General features: G+C 43.2%; 2 protein-coding genes across 4 annotated transcripts; one reads left to right on the forward strand and one right to left on the reverse strand.

Annotated features, from left to right (window-relative positions):
- The first annotated feature begins 25 nt into the window (after nt 1-25).
- LOC114356717 (zinc finger protein OZF) lies at nt 26-2221 on the forward strand. Of its 2 annotated transcripts, none has more exons than XM_028310053.1 (6): nt 26-269; nt 349-622; nt 729-792; nt 1090-1240; nt 1386-1619; nt 1702-2221. In XM_028310053.1, the coding sequence occupies exons 1-6, from the start codon at nt 156-158 to the stop codon at nt 2173-2175; spliced, it is 1311 nt and encodes a 436-aa protein (XP_028165854.1). In that variant the 5' UTR covers nt 26-155; the 3' UTR covers nt 2176-2221. The 2 variants fall into 2 exon arrangements, with proteins under 2 accessions (XP_028165854.1, XP_028165863.1); XM_028310062.1 differs by having other exon boundaries at nt 1386-1627; nt 1702-1774.
- Nucleotides 2222-2882: 661 nt separating this feature from the next.
- On the reverse strand, nt 2883-12404 carry LOC114356731 (gastrula zinc finger protein XlCGF57.1). 2 transcript variants are annotated; one of them, XM_028310072.1, is made up of 10 exons: nt 12137-12404; nt 11858-11989; nt 11537-11646; nt 10992-11121; nt 9629-9853; nt 9026-9181; nt 8381-8498; nt 7710-7867; nt 3768-3899; nt 2883-3532 (listed from the first exon to the last, which is right to left on the reverse strand). In XM_028310072.1, exons 1-9 carry the CDS (start codon nt 12278-12280, stop codon nt 3813-3815), a joined length of 1260 nt encoding a protein of 419 aa, XP_028165873.1. In that variant the 5' UTR covers nt 12281-12404; the 3' UTR covers nt 2883-3532; nt 3768-3812. The 2 variants fall into 2 exon arrangements, with proteins under 2 accessions (XP_028165873.1, XP_028165882.1); XM_028310081.1 differs by lacking the exon at nt 9629-9853.
- Between the last annotated feature and the right edge of the window lie 218 nt (nt 12405-12622).

The raw sequence follows: 12622 nt of genomic DNA on the forward strand, positions 1-12622 counted from the left end.
AATTGACATTTAGCCATCGATTTGTTGCACAGAGCAAAATATTATGTTGCTTTGTTTACGAATAGTTGTTTTCATTATTATTCACCTTTATTTAGTAATTTTAGTTCAATATTTAAACTATCTGTTTAACTTGAAATCAAAGACTGTTACGCATAATGACCTCCTATACCCAAATATGTCGAGCTTGTTTATCTTTTAACGTTTCATTCAATTACATTTTAGCAGAAAACGTTTCTACTGAAATTTACTGTTTTTGTACATCAATAGAGGTACTAAAACCAACATTCCGTTAAGTAATAACTTAAACTTAACTGGATTTGTTAAGATTTACTTTGTTAAAACTTTCAGGTGCAGCAAGACAACCTTCCAATGACACTGTGTGATGCTTGCTATGATCTTCTCATCAAGTGCTCAGAATTCAAAAGAACTTGCTTAGAATCTCATAATGCGTTACTTCATTTGAGCTGTAATGCCAGAAAAATACCTGTTGATGAAAAACTGTTTGACCAACTTGCACACCACAGAGGTCCCGATGAGTTAAATGTGAAAACAGAACATTTTGTCAATTTTAATGATGAAGATACGGCAGTCAAAGCCGAGAACACGTCGGACCACTATGACGGTATTTAAATTGTTCCATATAATTTTAATTTAATTTTCTTCAGTTTTCTGGATTGTAATATTTAGGGAACTGAATAGTAACATCTTAAATTGCTGTTTGATTTTAGATCTATTTGAAGCTGTAAACTTATGTGAAAGCTCAATAATAAATGAGAAGAAAATAAAAAAAAGGTAATCATTTAATTACTATCACCCACATCCATTTCCTCCATTTTTCTCACCGTTTAAACCTTCTCTGGACTATGACAAGAATTTCAAAACCAAAATCAGCTCAATCATTCTAGAGTTAAGCAAGAATAATGCACAGCGATTTTTTATTTATTTATTTATACTTTGTTGAGACAAATCCTTTCTAAATATTGTAATCATAAGGATCACTGCATCACCCTAGATGGCCCAATTTAAAGGATAATAGATATACTATGTACTCAAGTCAAGAAAATTACAATTAATTACATTTTCTTCTAGGAAATTGAGTAAAGTGAGAAAACAGAAGAGACCAAAGATTAAGTTGAAAATACCCAGGAAACATTTTGCATTTGCATGTGACATTTGTAACAAGAAGTTCAATTATCAGGAAAGATTGGATGCACATAAACTAGAGCATGACGGAAAAGTGGTAAGTTGTGGACTTAGATGAGAAACGAATTAATATTCCAATTGGATTTTACTAGACAACAAACATACGTGGAATAGTCTTACGATTCACATTACATTTAATACTTTTAAAGTTTATTGCTGATAAAACATTTATATTATTTCAGGCAATAATTCACTGTCCTGAGTGCAATAAGACATTCATGACGTGGAGTGGACTGAAACGGCACAATGAGAGTGAACACACACAGGTTAGCTTAGACAAATTAAAATGTAATGTCTGTGGCAAGGTCTGCAAAAGTCAACAAACTTTAAAGACGCATGGGAAAACCCACGGGGACAGGAAATTGTTTGTTTGCGACATTTGTGGAAAGGGATTCACGTCAAAGTTTATTTTGAAGGTATGAAAATAAGTTATGATAACAAAAATATTTTAAATTAAAAACATTCAAATTACAGTAAAAAATTACGCTTTACTTTTAGGCTCATATCGACACTCACAGAGAGAACAGAGAAAGAAATTTTACTTGTGAACACTGTGGCAAAAAGTTTTACACAAATACCATTCTGCTCTCACACGTTTCCAAGCGGCATTCTGGGCGGCGCTACATTTGCCATGTCTGCAGCTACCCATTCACTGATAAATATAATTTGGCCAAGCATTTGTTGATACATGACGGAAAGAAATTGTTTAAGTGCGAAATTTGTAACAAATCATATGCTACGCAAGCCTCGTTGGTGGAGCACAAAAGAATACATTCCGGTGAGAGACCATACATGTGTAGCTACTGTTCAAAGAGCTTCTTGTCAAAGCGACGGCTGGATGACCATCATAGGGTGCACACTGGAGAACGCCCATATAAATGTACTGTTTGTGAGCAAGGATTCACTCAAAGAGGATCATTGAATCGACACATGAAAGTGCATGATAGAACAATACCAGTTATCAGTGAATGAATTATATTATTAAACAGTAAATTAAGTTTTTGAGTTTTTGTAATAACTACTGAAATAAAACGCAATTTGTAGCATAAAGTGAAATTTATTTACAGTTAAATTAGAACTAAATATGAGGTGGCTGAGAGCCATGTTTCACATTTATCACAGAAGTTAATTGAAAGATCTTATTTTAAAAAATCAGTCCAGAAAAGTGGAAGTTTTTACATAAACCCAATATTTGCCCAACAAAATAAGGCAGCAACATTACTGGAAAAGTTTGTTATGTTGCTGTACTTTCTAATGAAGCAGACAGATGCCCATGCAAAAGACTCACAAACTGATAACCATTTAGATGAATATAATAAATTCTCTTATCTTAATACAATACTACATAACAAACACTTATACAATCTAATCTAATGGACTCCAGTCCTCCCGAGATTTGTTGGAAAATTGCTCATAATAATCTTATGAAATTTAAAAAGTATCCCTAAAACCCCCTTTGCATCGTCACATGTGTATCATACATAATATCGAATGTACAAACACCACACTTCACATAAAAATCTTTATTCTTAGCTTCCTTAAGCCGTTCATAAACGTATTAGCGTGACTATAAGTACAAGAATAGAGCGGGTGTGACTACAGTCAACCCTGAGCATGATAGCGATACGATAACGAACGAATAATGTAAAATTCTTAATCAAGTCCTTTTCTTATAGGAGTACATACGTCCAAAATCTTATCTGGAAAATGCGACTACATAAGGAGCGACCTAAATGTGTTTTGAACGCGATACTGTACTCACCACGCCACGTGTTCTCCCGCCTAGAACCCACATCTTTAATTGTAACTTCAGTTTACCGACTAGTTGGCAAAGCAGTCGCCGACTGTAGAAGATTCGTACGTTGGGTTACGCTTGGTGGCAAGTCATTCCTCTCCAGCTTCCAGAGCAGGTAGTCGGAATAGGCGTGTGACATTAAATGTGCTCAGTTTCTTAGTTTGAAAACGTTCGCGCGCTTCACTGGGCGTGGCAACCATATCGCTGGTGACAGTTTGACGCCGTGCCGCTGTTTGGCCTGAGCTTGATCCAGCGCCAGGACAGGCGTGCAGCAGCTTATAGGCTCCCAGTTTGAAGACGCAATCGTCGGTCGTATAGATGAACTACACTGAACCGTCTCACCCGTGACATTGACAGGGGGGCGCCACCGTCAATACCGCTGCCATCAATGCCGGGTTACTATTTTCGATCTTTCCCATTTGACGTTTCAAAATCGTAACTATAGCAGTGGGAGTGGCAGCAATGTCACTAGTGACAGCTTCAGTTTGACAGCGGCGCAGTAGCGCTAGTTTGCGGGGCAGCCGTGCCACTGTGATCCTCAGTTTGAGGGCGGCACAGTGGCGGTGGCCGCTGGATTTTTGCTACCTTGGAAAACTGAAATGTTATTTGCAGGAGGGTGCTGCCATCAATGCTATTACTATTTCCGATCTTTGCCATTTGACGTTTCAAAATCGTTCAACAATAGCAGTGAGTGTGGCAGCCATGTCACTGGTTATAGCTTCAGTTTGACAGCGGCGCATTGGCGCTAATTTGCGGTCGAATCACTGTTGCCTTAGTTAGAGGACGGCACAGTGGCGGTGGCAGCTGGGTGGCGCTAGTTGGCCAGACGGTCGTCCAGTGGCCACGGCAGGCGGTCGGGGTAGGCATGCGGCAACGGCAGGCGTGGCTCAGCGCGGTGGCCCTGAAAAAGTTAAGAATGTCATTTATTTTTTGCTTTTAAAAATCCCTTTTACATGTCCCATTTAAGGAGAGGCCAGTGGTGAGAAGAAGCAGCGCATGATTTAGTTAGTCGCTATTGTCAGCCTCTTTTTCAAAGGTTTATTTATGTATGTACAGTCACGGAATGAAAAGGTTCGTCAGTTTTCAAATTGATTCCTTCAACGAATCGCGAGCACATATTACCTTTTGAAACTATGTTACAGAATAATCTCGAGTTAAAGAAAATAATCTTTAACTGTTCGTCAGTAAAGTTCAAAATTATTCAGATCAAAGTTGTTTGACGATTTATCTTGTCAAGAAGATTATTATGATTGATAAACTAAATCCTTCTTGTTGGTTCAACCTGCCATTATTATTTCTATTAAATAAAAAATCTATTGTCAATTTGTCAATGTCATCATTGCATTGCACTGATGGGATAGGAAAATAAACAAGCAAAACCTTATTCGTTAGCAAATGTCATATTTATTTAAATGTTAGCAGCACTGTTTCTTGCACTGTTATTATGTTGGCAGGTTTGACTCTTACAGTACCTAGTGCAAGCGAAAACCGACACTAAGGTGACGAACCTTTTCATTCCGCGACTGTACATGTCGGCGCCGGACACAGATGCTGCAAATTATTATTGATGATTAATAGTACCAATCTTAATATTATGTTATCTGTAGAAATCTGTAGAGCAGAAGGTTTGCGATTCCTAAACGTAACACCCGACTGATGCGCAGAAAAAGATAACTGTCAATCAGTTGTGTCATGTCAAGTGTGAGCAGGCGGCTGCGAGGTTATCTTTGAAAAGCGTGTTGAGTTTGGTGGAACGTTAAATTGTAGGAAAAGTGATTGTCAACCATCCAAGATATCTCCTTGCCCGTTAACCCACGCCTATGGAGATTCCACCCCTAGAGTTCCTTCTGATAGAGACCCCGTGCCTTTATACATAAATATGCGAGATAGGCACAACTGTGTCAGTGCCTGATGTATGGGAGCGACACGGGAGGGTGTTTTTGATGACGTCAAACGTCAGCGAGACTTCAGATTTGTGTGCTCTGTCACGACCCCTCCCGTGCTGCACTCATGCAGGCGCTGTCTGAGTTAAGCGGTAGACCCATAGTTAGTAGCAGTCTATAATAAAACCAACATTCGTTCGTTCGTTTCAGCCGAAAGACGTCCACTGCTAGACAAAGGCCTCCCCCAAGGATTTCCATAAAGACCGGTCCTGCGCCGCTCGCATCCAGGCGCCTCCCGCGACCTTCACCAGATCGACGGTCCACCTAGTGGGAGGCCTGCCCACGCTACCTCTTCCGGCTCGAGGTCGCTACTCAAGAACTTTCCTGCAAAACCAACCTTCATGTGGCGGTTGAGCGCGCACTTCTGTATGAAGGCCTGCCCGCACACGGCGCACTTGTGCGGCTTCTCGCCCGTGTGGATCATGCGGTGGTTGCGCAGGTCCTGACCTATAGTTAGTAGCAGTGTACCATACAACCAACCTTCATGTGGCGGTTGAGCGCGCACTTCTGTATGAAGGCCTGCCCGCACACGGCGCACTTGTGCGGCTTCTCGCCCGTGTGGATCATGCGGTGGTTGCGCAGGTCCTGACCTATAGTTAGTAGCAGTGTACCATACAACCAACCTTCATGTGGCGGTTGAGCGCGCACTTCTGTATGAAGGCCTGCCCGCACACGGCGCACTTGTGCGGCTTCTCGCCCGTGTGGATCATGCGGTGGTTGCGCAGGTCCTGACCTATAGTTAGTAGCAGTGTACCATACAACCAACCTTCATGTGGCGGTTGAGCGCGCACTTCTGTATGAAGGCCTGCCCGCACACGGCGCACTTGTGCGGCTTCTCGCCCGTGTGGATCATGCGGTGGTTGCGCAGGTCCTGACCTATAGTTAGTAGCAGTGTACCATACAACCAACCTTCATGTGGCGGTTGAGCGCGCACTTCTGTATGAAGGCCTGCCCGCACACGGCGCACTTGTGCGGCTTCTCGCCCGTGTGGATCATGCGGTGGTTGCGCAGGTCCTGACCTATAGTTAGTAGCAGTGTACCATACAACCAACCTTCATGTGGCGGTTGAGCGCGCACTTCTGTATGAAGGCCTGCCCGCACACGGCGCACTTGTGCGGCTTCTCGCCCGTGTGGATCATGCGGTGGTTGCGCAGGTCCTGACCTATAGTTAGTAGCAGTGTACCATACAACCAACCTTCATGTGGCGGTTGAGCGCGCACTTCTGTATGAAGGCCTGCCCGCACACGGCGCACTTGTGCGGCTTCTCGCCCGTGTGGATCATGCGGTGGTTGCGCAGGTCCTGACCTATAGTTAGTAGCAGTGTACCATACAACCAACCTTCATGTGGCGGTTGAGCGCGCACTTCTGTATGAAGGCCTGCCCGCACACGGCGCACTTGTGCGGCTTCTCGCCCGTGTGGATCATGCGGTGGTTGCGCAGGTCCTGACCTATAGTTAGTAGCAGTGTACCATACAACCAACCTTCATGTGGCGGTTGAGCGCGCACTTCTGTATGAAGGCCTGCCCGCACACGGCGCACTTGTGCGGCTTCTCGCCCGTGTGGATCATGCGGTGGTTGCGCAGGTCCTGACCTATAGTTAGTAGCAGTGTACCATACAACCAACCTTCATGTGGCGGTTGAGCGCGCACTTCTGTATGAAGGCCTGCCCGCACACGGCGCACTTGTGCGGCTTCTCGCCCGTGTGGATCATGCGGTGGTTGCGCAGGTCCTGACCTATAGTTAGTAGCAGTGTACCATACAACCAACCTTCATGTGGCGGTTGAGCGCGCACTTCTGTATGAAGGCCTGCCCGCACACGGCGCACTTGTGCGGCTTCTCGCCCGTGTGGATCATGCGGTGGTTGCGCAGGTCCTGACCTATAGTTAGTAGCAGTGTACCATACAACCAACCTTCATGTGGCGGTTGAGCGCGCACTTCTGTATGAAGGCCTGCCCGCACACGGCGCACTTGTGCGGCTTCTCGCCCGTGTGGATCATGCGGTGGTTGCGCAGGTCCTGACCTATAGTTAGTAGCAGTGTACCATACAACCAACCTTCATGTGGCGGTTGAGCGCGCACTTCTGTATGAAGGCCTGCCCGCACACGGCGCACTTGTGCGGCTTCTCGCCCGTGTGGATCATGCGGTGGTTGCGCAGGTCCTGACCTATAGTTAGTAGCAGTGTACCATACAACCAACCTTCATGTGGCGGTTGAGCGCGCACTTCTGTATGAAGGCCTGCCCGCACACGGCGCACTTGTGCGGCTTCTCGCCCGTGTGGATCATGCGGTGGTTGCGCAGGTCCTGACCTATAGTTAGTAGCAGTGTACCATACAACCAACCTTCATGTGGCGGTTGAGCGCGCACTTCTGTATGAAGGCCTGCCCGCACACGGCGCACTTGTGCGGCTTCTCGCCCGTGTGGATCATGCGGTGGTTGCGCAGGTCCTGACCTATAGTTAGTAGCAGTGTACCATACAACCAACCTTCATGTGGCGGTTGAGCGCGCACTTCTGTATGAAGGCCTGCCCGCACACGGCGCACTTGTGCGGCTTCTCGCCCGTGTGGATCATGCGGTGGTTGCGCAGGTCCTGACCTATAGTTAGTAGCAGTGTACCATACAACCAACCTTCATGTGGCGGTTGAGCGCGCACTTCTGTATGAAGGCCTGCCCGCACACGGCGCACTTGTGCGGCTTCTCGCCCGTGTGGATCATGCGGTGGTTGCGCAGGTCCTGACCTATAGTTAGTAGCAGTGTACCATACAACCAACCTTCATGTGGCGGTTGAGCGCGCACTTCTGTATGAAGGCCTGCCCGCACACGGCGCACTTGTGCGGCTTCTCGCCCGTGTGGATCATGCGGTGGTTGCGCAGGTCCTTGAACGCGCGGAAACGCTTCGGGCAGATGTCGCACGCGTAGGGGCGCTCGCCTGAGGAAATAAACAGTTATTGAATAACGCAAACACTAATGTGGTTAACCTACGGGTATAGTCCATAGATTAGGTTTCTCTGTCTTCAGATAATGTAGCAGTGCGATTTTCCCTGCGTGATCGAATCAGAAATGAGGAGATCCGCAGAACAACTAAAATGAGCCACTTTCCAGGAGTTATTCCACTTATCCCCATTCACCTTTCTTCTACAGATCCCCATTCAGTGTTTTAAACTGAACCCTTCTCTCGAACTACTCCAATACCGCAGACACCTACTCAATCAAACGCTATGTCTATAGTTTTCCAGATTTCCAGAGAAAAAAACATAGATTTGTTTTTATAACCAAAACTTATATCCTGATGTCCTAACAATAGTACAAAAGCGTCACCTGTGTGCGTCCGCGAGTGCACGATCTGGAAGCTCTTGCATTTGAAGCGCTTGTCGCAGTACTCGCACGAGTACGGCCGGTCCGACGAGTGCGAGCGCATGTGCTTGTACAAGAACAATGTTACCTGTGTGCGTCCGCGAGTGCACGATCTGGAAGCTCTTGCACTTGAAGCGCTTGTCGCAGTACTCGCACGAGTACGGCCGGTCCGACGAGTGCGAGCGCATGTGCTTGTACAGGTCACTCTGGAATAGATAGACAAGCATATTTAATATTTACTGATAATGGCGAAATAACTTTCGTGTTATTTCAATGAGACAAGCATATCAACTGACAAAATAACTTTTGTGTCATTACAATGAGGGCTCAAAACATGTTTATATCCATTTGAAAAATAACTAATCTGTCCACCAGTCATGTCCTAGAGGAGCTGAAAAAAACATTTTTTATAGTTTAATTTTAACGGTATACTTACGTCACAATTTTCGTGGCGTACACAGTTTGCGTTGCGTTTTTACATAAGTATGTGAATTTGTAAAATATCGCAAAAATGTTTCACGAGTCTCCGTGTGTTCGGGTCAAGAGACGATGCAACATTTTAGGCCCCTCGCCCACGGTGACTTTTTATAGCGATGCAGTAGCGATTCTGTCGCGCGTTCGCATCAATACAGTCGCTATGCGGTCGCTAACTGTGTGCCCTCGCCCTCATAAACACGATTCAGTCGTGATGCAAACGCGATACAACACATGCAACTTTGTTTTGACCACGTACCTTCACATAAAAGCGCATGTCGCACAAAGTGCAAGCTATGTTCTTGATTCCAGTATGCCTTATCAAGTGGATCTTCAGGTTGCCGGGCTGGGCGAATTTCTTCCCGCACTGCGCGCATCCGTAGTTCTTTTCATTGGTGTGGGTTTCTAAGTGTCTCTGAAAACGAAAATAAAATATAGATATGGATAATTGATTACTATTAAACAAGATGGTGTAACCTATACACTCTTTCCCAAATCTCTAATCAGAATCAATGCACAAGATTGTCAGATCAAATACACTGTCAGATTTGATGAAGGCAATGAAGCTGATAAAAATGAGAAGAAACACAAAATGAAATAGGTGTTGGACGTGATAAGTTCTTGAGTGGACATTTGCTATTTGGCAAAGAAAGACAGACATTCTAATGTTGGTAACTGGGTATGAATACCAGAGGAACAAGAATCGCCCAATGGTGACAGGTTGACTGAACTGAATACACGAGACAGGACAGGATATATTGGCCTGTGAAAGAAACCAGTGGACTTTATTAAAGACACATAACTGGCCTGAAGAAATGACGTAGTTGATTGAAGAAAAATGTTTACACCCATCGGGCCAGACCTTTAAGTTGTAAAGCTGCACGAAGTTCGCATCGCACAGATGGCACGCGTGTTTCTTGTCACCGGAGTGGATCAGTTCGTGGTTCTTCAACACGTTGAGATACATGAACCTCTTGCCACACGTCCTACACTGGTACTTTCGGACGCCTGTGTGCGTTCGCATGTGACTGTGGAGGTTCTTCAGCGAAGAGAATGTCTTGTCACAGTGGTCGCATTTTATGTCTGGCTGCAAAGAGGAAGGAGATCTGAACATCTGAAGGTTGATATGGATGAGTTCAGAGTGGCCACTAGGGGCTATTTATGCAGGGAAATGGTTTGACATGAGCTCAATGGCATGCATTGGAAGAGTCCTCTGACAGAGATTGATCTGAGATATGTTGGCCCAGTGTTTTGTTTGCCCAGTGCGAGTGTTTTGGTAGCAAAAAGTACCGAAAGTTTATTTTGGGGTATTATGACTAATCCCTAAAAACAGTTCCCAAGCTATTTGTAGCCTATAGCCTAGCAAATGAATACACCCAACTCCTGCGGCGCTCATGCACCCCCAGACCATCACACTGCCGCCGCCATGTTTGACGGTAGGTACCTTACACTCCGGGGTAAATTCTTCGTCTACTCGACGACGGACAAATGTCACACCAGGTGTGCCAACAATCATAAAGTAACGAAATTTTGTTAAGTGTTTTTCGGTCCAATATTTATTTTTACAAATATAGTTTTATAATATTATTGTCGCGTATTGTTATTACATGATATTGGCTAACTTACCTCAAAGTTTGATTCATCTGACCACACAATATTTTTCTAATCTTCCTCGGTAAAAGATTGGTATTTTAAAGCCTACTCGTAACGAGCTGTTTTGGTCTTTACTGAGAGCCATGGCTTCTTTCTGGCTGTATAGCCCTTAAGCCCAGCTTCTTGGAGTCTTCTGCGAGTTGTTCTTCCAGAAATCGGCGTATTAATTTCAGCTGATAACTCAGCAGCGAGGTCGGAAGAAGATTTTTTATGATTTTTCAAAGACTAACAATACTACAGTATCATAGCTAAACATCTCGAAACGTGTTTTATTGCACGTTGTGCCGTGAGTTTATGTTTCAAAACCTGTCAAAGAAAGGTTTTTATCAAATATCTTTGAGTATCTTTTATAGTTATCACGTATAAGCAGTATTTAGGGGGTGCTCAATACTTTTGGCCAAGGCTGTATATTAAATCAGTTGATCCTCAAGTACACCGATTTTTGCTCAAACTTATGATACATGCACAACAATACACACACACTCAGGTCTGGTTTTAAATAAGAAAACAACAAGACTTATTTCAAAGCTAAAATTATCTCAAACAATCTGCTGAAAACTAAGTCGATATACCTTTTTACCAAAATGACTTCTCATGTGAGCTTCGAAGTTTTCGTACTTCTGGAATGATCGGTCACACTTGGCGCACTTCAGACGCGTATTCCTTCTGACGATCCGTGTTGATTTATATTTTCCTGTGATTCTGAAAAAAAGAATTAACATTGTTAGATGGTCCAAACCAAACTAACCAAAAGTATTAAACATAAAACTTTTATTGTGTCACATTATGTGCTATCAATTCACAATAGCACATACTTATTTGTGGTTTTTGTAAATCCATGTTGCCTAAAGCAGCGATTTCACATGCCAACCTATTTGGCCCAGGAATCAGGTTTTACTTGAATATTCATTTTAAAATAAATCTTAATACTTATTATGAAATGCCACTCAAATTTTCTCTTTGGCCCAACCTTTTGTACCCTAAATTGTTGTGTGCAATAAAGATTTGAAATTACTCAGAGGCTTGAAGATATGGTTATTAAAATCATGTTCTTTTGAGCAATAGCAATATTATCAGTTATACAAATATTTTTACTCATTGAATATTGCAATATTACCTGGGAGCTTCAGCTGCTGGCTCACTGGAACTGCTGTCGTCACTGGAGCTATCATCGTCATCATTTGAATTGTTTTCTGCACTTGCACTTCCCTGGCCTTCTTGTTTTATCTAAATACAAAAGAAAAGCAGCCTTATTATCAAAGGCACACATCAGTTCAATGTGAACAACTCTTTATTCTATTTGCCAGTTGGAAAGGGCCTTTGCTCTATCTATATTGTAGCAATTTTATTCTTATTGATGATGTTAATAGTTTTTTAAACAGTACAGTACCACAAAAGTACGGTACACTATCGAAACAAAAAATAAATAGGTACTTACTTTAGTCTTCGCAGCTTGTTTCTTTAAAATAGCATTAGAACGAATGGCAACTTCCTTGAAGAAAAACAGTTTGTTGAGCGCCTCCAGACATTTTTGACAGATTTGTTTTGGTAACTCATCTGTTTTAGAAACCTGTAGCAAAGTAATTGGGAAATTACTAAGCAATTAAGTAGACTTACTGGTAATTTAAAAAAATGTGTAACTTAATCACAGAATTTAGAATACTTCTGATATATGCGTTGTATGAATACATAATGATGGATTGTTTTACACCATTACCTCAACCGATGTACAATACTTGTACATTTCTGGAGTACAAACTAAAAACAAATCCTTGAATGGGCCAGAGTCTGATAAACACGCTCGACATATTTTATTGAAATCTACAACGTCATCCGTATTTAAAGTATTCATTGCAGACATTAGTAATAAATAACAACGTAAGCACTTGATCAAATGAGGGGCAAAATTGGCAATGAAAATGGAAAATAAATTTTCATTGTAAGAAAACCCACAAAATCAAGATATTTTTTTTGACATTGACAGCAGAGCACAGTGCAGCAGAGTATAGTTCCAAAATACTGAACTGTCTTATGCATGACATTGACAGTGGGGCGCCACCGTCAATACCGGATCGCTGGTTCCGATTTTTGCCATGTTGGAAACCATATAGTTGAACGATGGTAGCGCCCCCCTGTCATTGAGTTTGGTGGGACAGTTCAGCGTGGGTCATCTATATAAAAGACGTCCACAGATTACACAAAG

Source organism: Ostrinia furnacalis, unplaced genomic scaffold (genome assembly GCF_004193835.3).
Source record: "Ostrinia furnacalis isolate ACB-3 unplaced genomic scaffold, ASM419383v2 OfSCF0216, whole genome shotgun sequence".
Taxonomy (NCBI): domain Eukaryota; kingdom Metazoa; phylum Arthropoda; class Insecta; order Lepidoptera; family Crambidae; genus Ostrinia; species Ostrinia furnacalis.

Bases quoted from the DNA above. Each gene is read 5' to 3' on its own strand.
- LOC114356717 (XM_028310053.1), top strand. From the start codon at position 156: ATGACCTCCTATACCCAAATATGTCGAGCTTGTTTATCTTTTAACGTT. The intron at 1,241-1,385 runs GTAAGTTGTGGA...ATATTATTTCAG, and splicing joins TAGAGCATGACGGAAAAGTG to GCAATAATTCACTGTCCTGA. The intron at 1,620-1,701 runs GTATGAAAATAA...CTTTACTTTTAG, and splicing joins CGTCAAAGTTTATTTTGAAG to GCTCATATCGACACTCACAG.
- LOC114356731 (XM_028310072.1), bottom strand. From the start codon at position 12,280: ATGTCTGCAATGAATACTTTAAATACGGATGACGTTGTAGATTTCAAT. The intron at 11,990-12,136 runs GTAATGGTGTAA...ACTTTGCTACAG, and splicing joins AGTATTGTACATCGGTTGAG to GTTTCTAAAACAGATGAGTT. The intron at 8,499-9,025 runs GTACGTGGTCAA...TATCTATTCCAG, and splicing joins ACATGCGCTTTTATGTGAAG to AGTGACCTGTACAAGCACAT.